Below are 13,461 nucleotides of genomic sequence, written 5' to 3'. Positions count from 1 at the left end.
ATTTTTATTCAGTATTTCATCATATATCCTGAAAAGAATGAAAGAGAAGGCATGATTATCTTGCTAATGGGGAACATAGGCAAAGATGTTTTTTATTTAATCTCTTGCAGAAACCAGTATGGAACTAAAGTGGTTTTGAGATAAAGATCAACTGATCGTATGAGAAGGTAAATAACATTTTGATCTAAAAATCATTAAAAATAATAATAATAAAACTTAATATGCTATTAGTTTTCTTTTGGGTTGAATGGTTTGTCTGAACATAAGGTAAATGAGATTATCATATAGTTTGTTAAATGCTTTGATGATGAAAAGCACTATACACATGAAACCCATTGGAAACCTGTGTATAATAGGTCTCCCACTGTGCCAATACACAGAGGATATGAGTAAAAGCAACTCATGCTTTTAATTCTGGTGGTCCCCAGTACAAACCTTGGTGTATCTGCAAAAATAGCAGCTCTCACACAAGCACTTACACCTTCCACTGAAGCATCTGGTACTGGCCACTGTCAGATGCAGGATAGATATGGCAATTCCTATGTCAGTAAGTGCTAAGTATTACTATAATTAATAATAATAAAAGTTGTTGTGGGCTATCTGCATAAGGCAAATAAAAGTAAAAATAGAAGGGGATATACTCATTAGGCCCTGTTCTTGGCTCTAGTGAAGTCATATACAAAACTCCCATTTACTTTATTGGGAGATGGATTTGTCCCTTCATGGCCACCATAGCACAAGCATAATTAAGAACTGATTGTTTGTCTTGACATAAAATGAGATAGGACATGACTTTGGCACCCCCAAAAATGCAGGAGTCATTTAAATCATATTTGCAGACTCCTAAGCACTGGACAAATATAGAGCCAAATTTGTAAAAATAAATAAATAAATAAATAAAAAAGTAAAAACATGGCAGAACCCTGCTCAATAGCCTACTGGCAAAGGTTCAAAAAGCTGGACTTGTTATGAAATAAAACGAAGTCATGTTTTCATCACCAGAGTCATAGCTGTGACAGACAAAGGCTTAGCTATAGTGTACTTCTCACATATGTTAAAATAAACGTTCATTGACTATTTAGACTACCTACTTGAATAATTCCTCCTAAAAATGAAACCGCTGCAGCAACTCCAATCCTCTGCATTTCAAACTCCGATAAACCTAAGACTCCCGAATTATTGCTTGTAGTGAAATTGTTGCTTGCTGAAGAAACAAGACGTTCAACTGCATTGGCAGATATCAAGGAAGTTAAAGCAAAAGTTCCTGGAAAAGAAAAGTCAGATATCAGTTACCAATAAGTAGCTCAATATTTGTTAGAGTCACTAATGTTAATTTTTCAAAGTACGGCCTCTATCCATGAATGTGAAACTTTGCACATTCACTTCAGGTGTATTTTTTAAAGCACTTTCACTTGTTGGGTGCAAATTTCTAAGTCTAAGATGGCATATGAGCAGATAAATTGAGTGCAAATAGTTTTTTATGGGTAAGTTCTCTTCTGTGTGCCTGAAAATAATGGTGCTCAAACAATTTACAAGCAAATAATGTGCACACAGACAAACAGAGACTGAGTTGAAACACTTCTGAAATTTTTAATCACATTCAGCTAAAGAAGGATAATTCACTATGTTAAAGGCATTAAAGCATCATGGAAAGCTTTGAATAACATCCTCTTCGGAAAAAGTTTTGCATATTTTAGCTCCACCTGAAATCATAATTTCTATTTGCAAAAAGGTCCCAATCCTGCATCCTTTACTTAAACAGAGTTTCACTGACTTTACAGAAGTTAGCAGAGGGGATGGAGATTGTCACCTCTGAGTAAAGGATACATGAGGCATTGGCATCTGGGGAGCTGTAGTACATGATTTAGCCGTGATTCAGGAAAGCATCCTTATTTGGGATGGGAATTAAGCACGTTTAACTTTAAACAATGAATCAACAGCACATGCTTATGTGCTTTCCTGAATCGGGGCCTTTGAGATTATGGGATATGTACAATAGTGGCATACTTCTGCTGAAATGATTAACATGAAAATACATTGTGTTCACATTTACAATATTTTCTTCACAACCACAAGAGACAGAAACATTTCTGTATGAAAGCTTAGATTGTGAAGCACAATTCTGTGGCAAGGGCTGGAGTCCAAAAGGTGGATTCTACAGCAAATCCCAAACCATAGAATTGTAGGATACAGGGCCTTGAGTATACGCCACAAATCCTGGGCTGAATGACATTTGCTCATTTCACCCCATGGATACTGTGTCTATCCTGAAGTCCTAACCTTTGTCCATTTCACCACCTTCATGCTACATAACAAGAGTTTATTACCACCAGGTATTTTTTCTGCATATTAAGGCTGCAATGTAAGATGATGAGTGAGGTACTTTTTTCCTTTAGTGAGCTTTAGTTTAAAAATCAACTGTTCATGGAGAAATTTGTAAACATTGTCTATTTTGAAACAGTTTTCCTCATATTTTCACCTTTTTTTTAAATGAAAAAGGGAAATACTAATGAGAGAAGACAAATAAAGGAACTATAAGTGTTATTTCCTTGGGGGCAGCCGGTTTGGGAAGAAATCACTTGAGGCCAGACAGCAGACAGCCAACAAAACCACCATTTATTTACAGACACAGAGCTCGCCTAACCGGCCGAAGCTGGCTGGGCTATCCCCTAATAATCTAACTCAGTTGCCATAGGAACAAAAACCGTGACAACCAAATACACAACGTATTTCTCCCCCCCTCCCCCAATAAGAACACCTCCCCTAAATAAAACACTAACTAGACTAGAGAAGGAGGGTAGACTGCCTCCATTCCTGGCTAAACCCTGGGGATTATTTTGCCCCATAACCGTGGGTTCGCCCTAGCTAAAGATCCAGCCGATGAGGAGGCCTTCTGTCTCTAGGTGGATTACAGCAAACTTCTGGTGATGTTGCACCCGAAAGTACCGTGGGCTCAGGGTCCGCAGCACGAACAGGTGAGGAGGTGGTATCAGCTCGTGCTGGGCAAAGGAGTATCTCAGCTGCCGGCAGTAATGGAGGAGAACAGTCAGGAACAGGTGATTCGTGATTCGGAGTTTCACCAGAAGAGGTGAAGTCAGACCACTCAACTGCAGATGTGTCCTGAGGACTGGCATGACCTGGCAACAGCTGATCTACATGTCACCTTCAGGTAAGATTCTCTGCAGTTCGGACTGTGTAGGAAACAGGTCCTGTTTGAGTGATGATCGTGGCAGGGACCCATTTAGCTCCGGAAGTATAATTCTGAGCCAAAACTGGCTGTCCCAGGCTAAAGGTTCGGTCTTTTGCTCTTGGTGCCCGTGTGATGACTTGATATTGCTGCTGATGTTGCACAATTTGATGGGATTCTGCAGGTTTCAGCAGATCAAAGCAAGTGTGCAGCTGTCGTCCCATCATTAGAAAGGCCGGGGATGCCTTGGTCATAGCATGAGGTGTGTTTCTGTAGGAAAGTAAGAAGGTATCCAGATGCTTTTGAATGGAGTGTTGTCCCCTTGCTGATTTCAAGGCGTGTTTCATTGTCTGCACAAATCTTTCAGCTAATCCATTGGTGGATGGATGATATGGTGCTGACGTGATGTGGTGTATCCCATTTGCCTTCATAAAATTTTGAAACTCCTGAGAGACGAACTGCGGTTCGTTGTCGCTCACAAGTTGTTCTGGCAGACCGAAACGACTAAAGAGTCCCCGTAGTTTTTGGATAGTACTCTCTGCAATAGTGGACTGCATTATAGAGAGACTTCTGGCCATTTAGAATGGGCATCTACTGCCACTAAGAACATGCTTCCTTCAAGGGGACCAGCAAAGTCAATGTGAATACGTTGCCACAGGTTTTCAGACCAGTCCCAAGGGTGTAGTGGTGCCCACTGGGGTGCACTCCTCACACCCTGACATGACATACAAGCTTTGGCCGTCTCTTCAATAGCACCATCCAATCCAGGCCACCAAAAATAGCTTTGTGCAATTTCCTTCATGTGCACTATTCCACAGTGACCGGAATGTAGCTGTTCTAACATCTGTGGTCTCAGTGGTGGTGGAATAATGACACGTCTCCCTCACAACAAACAACCAGATTGGACCGATAACTCCGTCCTCCTGGACATGTAGGTAACAAGGTCGGGTGAGACCGGAGAGGTTTGTCGAGATTTTTCATGCATCACAGGTCCATAACTTGGGACAATACTGGGTCAACGCGAGTTGCCTTCTTTATCTGAGTAGCAGTGATGGGTGTATTCTCTACCTGTTCAAAGTAGAAGATTTCCTTTTGGGCACTATCTTGATGTTTCACCGGCAAAGGCAACCTTGAGAGGCCATCTGCATTGCCGTGCAGAGTGGATTTCCGATATTTGATTTCATATGTGTGTGCTGAAAGTAACAATGCCCAATGTTGCATACGACTAGCAGCTAATGGGGGAATGCCTGTGTAAGGTCCAAAAATTGACATCAGAGATCGATGGTCTGTGAAAAGAGTAAACTTCCGCCCAAACAGGTACTGATGAAACTTCTGAATTCCAAAAACAATTCCTAATGCCTCACGTTCGATTTGGGCGTAGTTAATTTCTGCTTTGCTTAGAGTGCGTGAAGCAAATGCAATAGGTCTCTCTTCTCCCGAAGGCATAATGTGTGACACGACTGCTCCCACTCCATAAGAGGAGGCATCGCAGGCCAACTGTAGGAGTAAGGATGGATCAAAGTGCGTTAGAACTTCAGAATTTAGCAATGCATCCTTAGCTTTGTTAAATGCAACATCACATGCTTCAGTCCACTTCCAGGCCTTGTTCTGCCCAAGGAGCTCAAGAAGTGGTTTTAGCAGTGTGGTTAACTGTGAGATGAACTTTCCATAATAGTTCAGTAGTCCCAGAAATGAGCACAGCCGGCTTACATTTCGAGGTGGGGGAGCCTCCACAATAGCTTTAATTTTTGCAGGGGCCTTATGAAGACCCGCAGAATCAATGATGTGTCCCAAATATTCAACAGAGGGCTTGAAGAATTCACACTTGTCTTTGCGAACTCGTAGGCCATACTCTTCCAGTTTTTGTAGGGTAGCCTCTAAATTCTTTAAGTGATCCTCTTCATTTCTTCCAGTGACCAGGATATCATCCAGATAGCACTGAACTCCTGACAAACCACACAAGATCTGGTCCATAGCCCTCTGGAACAGGGTGGGAGCAGACGTTATTCCGAAGAGTAGGCGACAGTATCAATAAAGCCCCTTATGAGTCACAATAGTCAACAGCTCTTGAGACTTTTCATCGACGTGCATCTGTAAATATGCTTGACTCAGATCAATCTTACTGAACTTTTGTCCCTCAGCCAGGCCTGCGAAGAGGTCATCGATGCAGGGAAGCGGGTATTGCTCTGCACACAGCACTGGGTTGACAGTGACTTTAAAATCACCGCAAATCCAGAGAGAGTCATCTTTCTTCACTATCGGAACGATAGGAGTGGCCCATGGGCTATGGGTAACTGGTATTAGGACTCCATTGGTGACCAGGTGCTCCAGGTCTGCTTCAACTTTTGGCCTGATGGCATATGGCACAGTTCGGGCTTTCAGATATTTTGGTGGACTGTCAGGTTTAATGATCAATGTCACAGTGATTCCCTTCATACTTCCCAAATCCTCTTCAAAAACAGCAGCATGTTTCCTTAGTATAGGGGTTAGATTGGTTTCTTCTTTAGTCATCCGCTGCACTTCTGCCCTGTTCAGCTGAATCTTCCCAAGCCAAGACCTACCCATTAAGGCTGGGTAGTTACCTCTTACCACAAAGAGTGGCAATTTAACAGCCTGTCCATTGAGCTCCACCTTAACATCAATAGTGCCCAACATGGGCACAGCTTCTCCCGTATACATCTTCAGAACAGTTTTTGTTGCCTTAAGCGGAAGATGCTGTAGCTTTTCTTTATACACAGTCTTGGAGACCAGCGAGACAGCTGCACTGGTGTCCAGTTCCATGCATATAGGTTTGCCATCCAACAACGGGGTTACCCAGTATTCATGTGAGCCCACTGCCAAAGACAAAACATGCAGTGGCACTTCGTCTTGCGATGAGGTGTCACCTTGATCATCCTGGGTCTGCTCTAGGGTATGCAGGGTTCCTCTTTTTGTCGGCCAGACCACAGGCCTCTTTTTCTTGTTTACAGGCACACACAATGTGTCCCTTTTTACCACAGTGTCGACACACCAGGTCCTTACACCAGCATTCTGATGCCTGGTGACCTGGCTTACCACAGCAGTAACATTCCTGACTCTTCACAGTTTTGTGGGTAGGTTCTTGTGATACTTTTTGCACCCTAGGGGATGCACCAATGTATTGCACCTCCCTTGTAGCCAGTTCCATGGAGATAGCAATATCAACAGCCTTCTGTAATGTAAGCTGAGCCTCTGGGCTTGTCTACGCTACAGAGTTGCAGCGCTGGTGAGGGGGTTACAGCGCTGCAACTTAGGATGTGTACACACCTGCACGGCACTACCAGCGCTGCAACTCCCTGTTTGCAGCGCTGGCCGTACACCCGGTCGAGCCTCGGGTGTAGAGGATCCAGCGCTGGATCACCAGCGCTGGTCATCAGGTGTAGACACTCACCAGCGTTTCTGTTGACCTCCGTGGCATAAGCAGGTATCCCAGCATACCTGAAGAAGCCTCTCTGGTAATCAAGCAAAATCCACTGTCCTGTGCTTACCTGACCCCTCCTTTAAATGCCCCGGGAAATTTAAAAATCCCCTTCATGTTTGCTCAGCCAGGTGTGGAGTGCAATTAATCTATCAATCACTCAGCGACCATGCCTTCCCCCACCAAACGAGCCCCAGCATGGACCAATGCAGAGCTGCAGGACCTCATTAGTGTTTGGGGAGAGGAGGCTGTGCAAACACAGCTGCGCTCCAGAAGGAGAAATTATGATACGTATGGGCAGATATCGCAGTCCTTGATGAGAAGGGGCCATGAACGGGATGCCTTGTAGTGCAGGGTAAAAATTAAAGAGCTGAGGAGTGCTTACTGCAAAGCCCGTGAGGGAAATCGCCGCTCAGGAGCTGCCCCCACAACCTGCCGGTTTTACAAGGAGCTGGATGCCATACTTGGGCGTGACCCCACTGCCATTCCTAGGAGCACGACGGAGAGTTCAGAGCAGGGAGAAGTGGGGGATGTTGTAGAGGACGGAGACAGTGAGGCTACTGGCGTGGAGGGAGACACCCCGGAGTCCCAGGACACATGCAGCCAGGAGCTCTTCTCAAGCCCGGAGGAGGCTAGCCAGTCGCAGCAGCTGGAAGCTGATGTTGAGGAGGAAGCTGAGGATCGTGCTCGTGGTAAGTAGATTTCAATGTTTTGGGAGAGGAGGATTTTGGTTATGGCTGCCTGCATGCATGCCTAAACGTGGAATAGCCCATTGATTTGCTCTATCACGTCTCTGTAGTCTGCCTCGGTAATCTCTTGAAATGTTGCTGGAAGAGCGTTTGCAATTTGCTTTCTCAAATTGATTGGGAGAGCCACCGTGGTCCCTGTCCTGGTCAGGCTAACTCGTCCGATCCACTGTGCAGCGAGGGGTGGGGGGACCATGGCTGCACACAGGCAAGCTGCATAGGGGCCAGGGCGGTATCCACATTCCTGTAGAAGACCCTCCCTCTCTTCCAAGGTAACACGCAGCAGTGATATGTCTGGCAGTAGGAAACCCTGTTGAGAGTTTAGGGATAATTGAGTGCAGGGCACCAGATTTGTGGTTCCCCAGCCCATGGCGCTCTGTTCCCCCCCCCCACCTTCCCAGCACGTAGGCAGCCATGCGGTGTGCTCCGGTGTTCCCCGATCCCCCCCTCCAAGCAGGCATCCAGCCCCGCGGTGTGCTCTGGTGTTCCCCGGCCCCCCCTCCAAGCAGGCATCCAGCCCCGCGGTGTGCTCCCGTGTTTCCCACCCCCTCTCCCAGCACGTAGGCAGCCACGCGGTGTGCTCTGGTGTTCCCCGACCCCCCCCTCCGAGCAGGTATCCTTCCCCGTGGTGTGCTCCGGTGTTCCCCGACCCCCCCCTCCAAGCAGGTATCCTTCCCCACGGTGTGCTCTGGTGTTCCCCAACCCCCCCTCCAAGCAGGCATCCTTCCCCACGGTGTGCTCCAGTGTTCCCCGACCCCCCCCCACTCCAAGCAGGCATCCAGCCCCGCGATGTGCTCTGGTGTTCCCCGGCCCCCCCTCCAAGCAGGCATCCAGCCCCGCGGTGTGCTCCCGTGTTTCCCAACCCCCCCTCCAAGCAGGCATCCAGCCCCGCGGTGTGCTCCCGTGCTTACCACCCCCCCCTCCCAGCACATAGGCAGCCACGTGGTGTGCTCTGGTGTTCCCCACCCCTCCTCCGAGCAGGCATCCAGCACCGCGTTTCCCCCTGCCCCTCACCGTCAGGACGGCGTGAATGCGGACCAAAGAACCCCCCCCCCAAGCAGCTAGCTCACCACCTTCCTGTTCACTACTGTCCCTTCTTCAGGACACCAGCTACCCCCTGTACCCTTTGCTGATAAACCCCAGTGACCCAGTGGTCAATTCCCACTCCCAAGGGGAAATCGGGCAAAACCATTGCTCGCCATGACTTAGCTTGCCTGCCCTCTCTGTGTTATGTGAGGTATGTGAGAAGGATGCTACCAAAAGTCCTTCAAACTGTGATAATAAACAATGATGCTTCTGTGTATTACATGGTTCTATCTCTGTTTTCTAGGGACCTTGACTACTGCAGCCATATCACCGGCCTCACGTAGGTTGCAGAACTTGAGACGGAATCCTAGGAAATCAAAAGAGGAATTGATCAAGTCTGTTATGAGCCACTACAACAGAGAAAGTAGGAATACAGAGGAATGGAGAGAGAAGACGTATGAATGGAGAAGCAGTGTACAGGATTGGAGAAAGACTGTACATGAATGGAGAAAGTGTACATGAATGGAGGCAAACAGAAAGCAGGAGAAAGGAATTGTCTGCCAAAAAAACCACAAAGCAGATGATAAGCCTCCTGTCTCGCCAAACTGAGTCTTTCGAGTCTCTTGTAGCCATGCAGACAAATATGTACCGTGGTAACCCACAGCCCTCCCAAAGCCCTCTTCCTTGTTCCCCAGTATTTCCACAAAACAACTTTCTCCAGCAGCCAGTTTCATATTATCCCCAGCTGCCCCCAACACCAAAAGATCACCTACCAGCCCTGATAACTATAATTCTTACCCTGTTCACTCCACCCCCATTATACTGCAGCATAGTAATGCTGAAGTGCAGCAGACAGTGAATATTGATCAAAATAGGACATATTAAAACCTGTAAATGTACAGTCCACCACCCCTACCCCCTTGCCTGTTATGTACTGTATGTTGAATAAAGTTTTTTCTTTCTATTTCTTTCACTACGTTTTATTGTTGCTGGAAGTGGGAAATATTACACAGCAAGGTAAAGCAAAGCACATCAAATGCATCAAACATTACTGTTGGCTCTCAGCATCAAATTGCTCCCTTAAAGCATCCCTAATCCTTGAAGCCCTTTCCTGGGCCTCCCTATTAGCCCTGCTCTCTGGCTGAGCAAACTCATCCTCCTGGCGTCGAACCTCGGAGGTCCATTCCTCACTGAATCTTTCACCCTTCCCTTCACAAATATTATGGAGAGTGCAGCACGCGGATATAACAGCGGTGATGCTGCTTTCCATCAAATCTAGCTTCCCATAAAGATAGCGCCAGCGAGCTTTCAAACGGCCAAAAGCACACTCCACAGTCATTCTGCACCGGCTCAGCCTGTAGTTGAACCGGTCCTTGCTCCTGTCAAGCTTCCCTGTATATGGTTTCATGAGCCATGGCATTAAGGGGTAAACGGGGTCTCCAAGGATCACAGTGGGCATTTCGACGTCCCCTACTGTGATCTTGCGGTCTGGGAAAAAAGTCCTGGCCCTCAGCCTCCTGAACAGGGCACTGTTCCGAAATATGCATGCATCGTGCACCTTTCCAGGCCATCCTGAGTAAATGTCAGTGAAACGCCCACGGTGATCCACAAGCGCTTGCAGAACCACGGAGAAATACCCCTTGCGATTAACATACTCTGATGCCAGGTGGGGTGGTGACAGAATAGGAATATGCGTCCCATCTATTGCCCCTCCACAGTTAGGGAACCCCATTTCTGCAAAGCCATCTACAATGTCCTGCACATTCCCAAGAGTCACGGTTCTTCTTAGCAGGGTGCGATTAATGGCCCTGCAAACTTGCATCAGCACCATTCCAACGGTAGACTTTCCCACTCCAAACTGGTTCGCCACTGATCTGAAGCAGTCTGGAGTTGCCAGCTTCCAGATTGCAATAGCCACCCGCTTCTCCACAGGCAGGGCAGCTCTAAATCTCGTGTCCCTGCACCGCAGGGTAGGGGCGAGCTCAGCACACAGTCCCATGAAAGTGGCTTTTCTCATCCGAAAGTTCTGCAACCACTGCTCGTCATCCCAGGATTGCAGGACGATTTGATCCCACCACTGAGTGCTGGTTTCCCGAGCCCAAACGCGCCGGTCCACGGAGCTGAGCACGTCTGTTACTGCCACAAGCAATGTACTGTCTTCACAGTGAGGCGATTCAATATCATCGTCTGACTCCTCACTCTCACTGTCGCTCTCACTGTCGCTCTCACTCTCATTTTGCAGCTGAAGGAATAGCTCCACTGCCAAGCGTGATGTGCTGGCAACATTCATCAATAAGGTCGTCAGCTGCTCAGGATCCATTTTTAAAAAAAAATGGCAGAAAAAGCGCTGTACAATCACAATGCTGCCACACTGCTCCGAATGTGTACCAAAGCACCACGGGGCGTTGGAACAGGAACAGGAAGCGGAAAGACAATCACACTTCCTTCCCCTTCCCACAAGCCACAGCGCCGAAATGGGACGAGGTGCTCTGTGGGATAACCGCCCACAATGCACCACTCCCAACAGCGCTGCAGTGTGGCCACATTTAACACCACTTGCAGCGCTGGTTGCTGTAAGTGTGGCCACTCTGCAGCGCTGGCCCTATACAGCTGTACTAACACAGCTGTAACAACCAGCGCTGCAAAATTGAAGATGAAGACATACCCTCTGTCAGTAGGCCTTCTGTATAGCTTCAACTGTACAGGCCACACACTAACCTGTCACGCAGGGCATCATTTAACATCTCTTTAAATTCATAGTGTTCTGCTAGCTTTTTTAAAATTGCTACAAATTGTACAACTGTTTCATCTTCTTTTTGGTCTCTTTTGTGGAACCGATATCTTTCAGCAATTACCAGTGGTTTTGGGGAAAAATGGGACCCCAGGATTTTCACAATGTCACTGTAAGATTTAGTCTCAGGTTTAACAGGGTGTAGTAAGTTGCGTAGCAGGGAGTAGGTTTTAGCCTCTGCAACACTTAAGAATATTGGCACCTTCTTCTCTTCTGTAATGTCATTTGCAGTAACAAAAGGCTCAAAACGCTCAGTATACACATGCCATTGCACTATATTCTCATCAAAAGGTTCCAGTGACCCGGTCAGAGTAGCCATGATTTTTAGTTTCACTTTCACAGTCAGTGCAAACAAGCAGTTTTTTTGTTTGTTTGTTCTTTACCTTGACTTCTACTTCCTTCTGTTACTGGAGCAGCACCAGAATCCCATCTATCGTCGCCACTTGTTATATTCTTGGGGGCAGCCGGTTTAGGAAGAAATCACTTGAGACCAGACAGCAAACAGCTAACAAAACTACCATTTATTTATAGACACAGAGCTCGCCTAACCAGCCGAAGCTGGCTGGGCTATCCCCTAATAATCTAACTCAGTTGCCATAGGAACAAAAACCGTGACAACCAAATATACAACAATAAGGCTATATACCAACCTACCTTTACCCTAGCTCCTTCCACATAATTATTCTCCAAAATCTAAGCTTTCATTTAAAAGAAAGTTTCTCACTCTCCTGTGAAGTGAGTATGCCGATCATTTTAGCAGAAGCACCCATGTAATGTATTTGTCCCACAATCCCAAACTGCCTCCCCAAGTATCAAAGGCCCCAGAGACTTCCTCCCTGACAATTTCTGTGTGCATAACACAAGGGATACTGTAACAATGATGTTATTCATGTGAATAGTTCATTGATTAAAACAACTTTTTTTTCAAAAATAAGCTTCTGCAGAATTTCTAGTTTGCTACATCAGAGCAACAAAACCCAAGGACCTTGACACAGAATTCATGTCCTGTTTGCTGTAAATTATATGGAGGTTTGACAATATAAAAGAAGGTTACTCACCTTTGTAACTGTTGTTCTTCGAGATGTGTTGCTCATATCCATTCCAGTTAGGTGTGCGCGCCGCGCGTACACGTTCGTCGGAAAACTTTTTACCCTAGCAACTCCAGTGGGCCGGCAGAGTCGCCCCCTAGAGTGGCGCCGCCATGGCGCTCGATATATATCCCTGCCAGCCCACTCACTCCTCAGTTCCTTCTTGCCAGCTACTCCGACAGTGAGGAAGGAGGGCGGGTGTGGAATGGATATGAGCAACACATCTCGAAGAACAACAGTTACAAAGGTGAGTAACCGTCTTTTCTTCTTCGAGTGATTGCTCATATCCATTCCAGTTAGGTGAATCCCAAGCCTTACCTAGGCGGTGGATCGGAGTGAGAGGTCGCGGCATGGAGCACTGCAGAGCCGAAGGCTGCATCCTCTCTGGACTGCTGGACCAGGGCGTAATGGGAAGCAAAGGTGTGAACAGAGGACCAGGTTGCCACCCTACAGATCTCCTGGATGGGCACACGGGCGAGGAAAGCCATCGATGATGCTTGGGCCCTGGTGGAGTGCGCAGTCACATGGCCCGTAGGGGAGTGAGCCAAGTCATAACAGGTCCTGATACAGGACGTTACCCACGAGGATATCCTCTGTGAGGAAATGGGAAGCCCCTTGACTCGGTCCGCTATTGCCACAAAGAGCTGGGGGGATTTGCGGAACGGTTTGGTCCTTTCCACATAAAACGCGAGTGCCCGACGGACATCAAGCAAATGAAGCTGTTGCTCCCTGCAGGATGAATGGGGCTTTGGGAAAAAGATGGGGAGGAAGATCTCCTGGTTGACGTGAAAGGCTGAGATCACCTTGGGGAGAAAGGCAGGGTGCGGTCTCAGCTGAACTTTGTCTTTATGGAAGACCATATATGGGGGATCTACCGTGAGGGCCCGGAGCTCTGACACCTGTCTGGCTGAGGTGATGGCCACCAGGAAAGCAGTCTTCCAGGAGAGATAGAGCAGGGAGCAAGTCGCTAATGGCTCAAATGGAGGGCCCATGAGCCGAGTCAGAACCAGGTTAAGATCCCAGGTAGGGGCAGGGGGTCGAACCTAGGGGTAGAGGCGTTCCAGTCCCTTCAGGAATCTAGTCACCATAGGGTGAGAGAAAACTGAACGGCCATCTCCTCCTGGATGAAAGGTGGAGATAGCCGCCAGGTGAACCCGAAGGGATGATATCGCAGGCCCTGCTGCTTT

At 47.3% G+C, this 13,461-nt stretch overlaps 1 protein-coding gene across 4 annotated transcripts in view; it reads right to left on the bottom strand.

Moving 5' to 3' along the window:
* SLC26A7 (solute carrier family 26 member 7) overlaps nt 1–13,461 on the bottom strand; it is a 157,429-nt gene that overhangs the window by 103,783 nt on the left and 40,185 nt on the right. For all 4 annotated transcript variants that reach the window (XM_030553435.1, XM_030553434.1, XM_030553436.1 and 1 more), the window contains one exon: nt 1,092–1,264. In XM_030553435.1, the coding sequence (XP_030409295.1) occupies nt 1,092–1,264 (173 nt within the window). The remainder of the gene's footprint in view (nt 1–1,091; nt 1,265–13,461) is intronic.

The sequence above is a fragment of the Gopherus evgoodei genome, chromosome 2, assembly GCF_007399415.2.
Source record: "Gopherus evgoodei ecotype Sinaloan lineage chromosome 2, rGopEvg1_v1.p, whole genome shotgun sequence".
Lineage (NCBI taxonomy): Eukaryota > Metazoa > Chordata > Testudines > Testudinidae > Gopherus > Gopherus evgoodei.
Note: the sequence above shows the minus strand (reverse complement) of the source record. Positions and strands in the feature narration are given on the sequence as shown.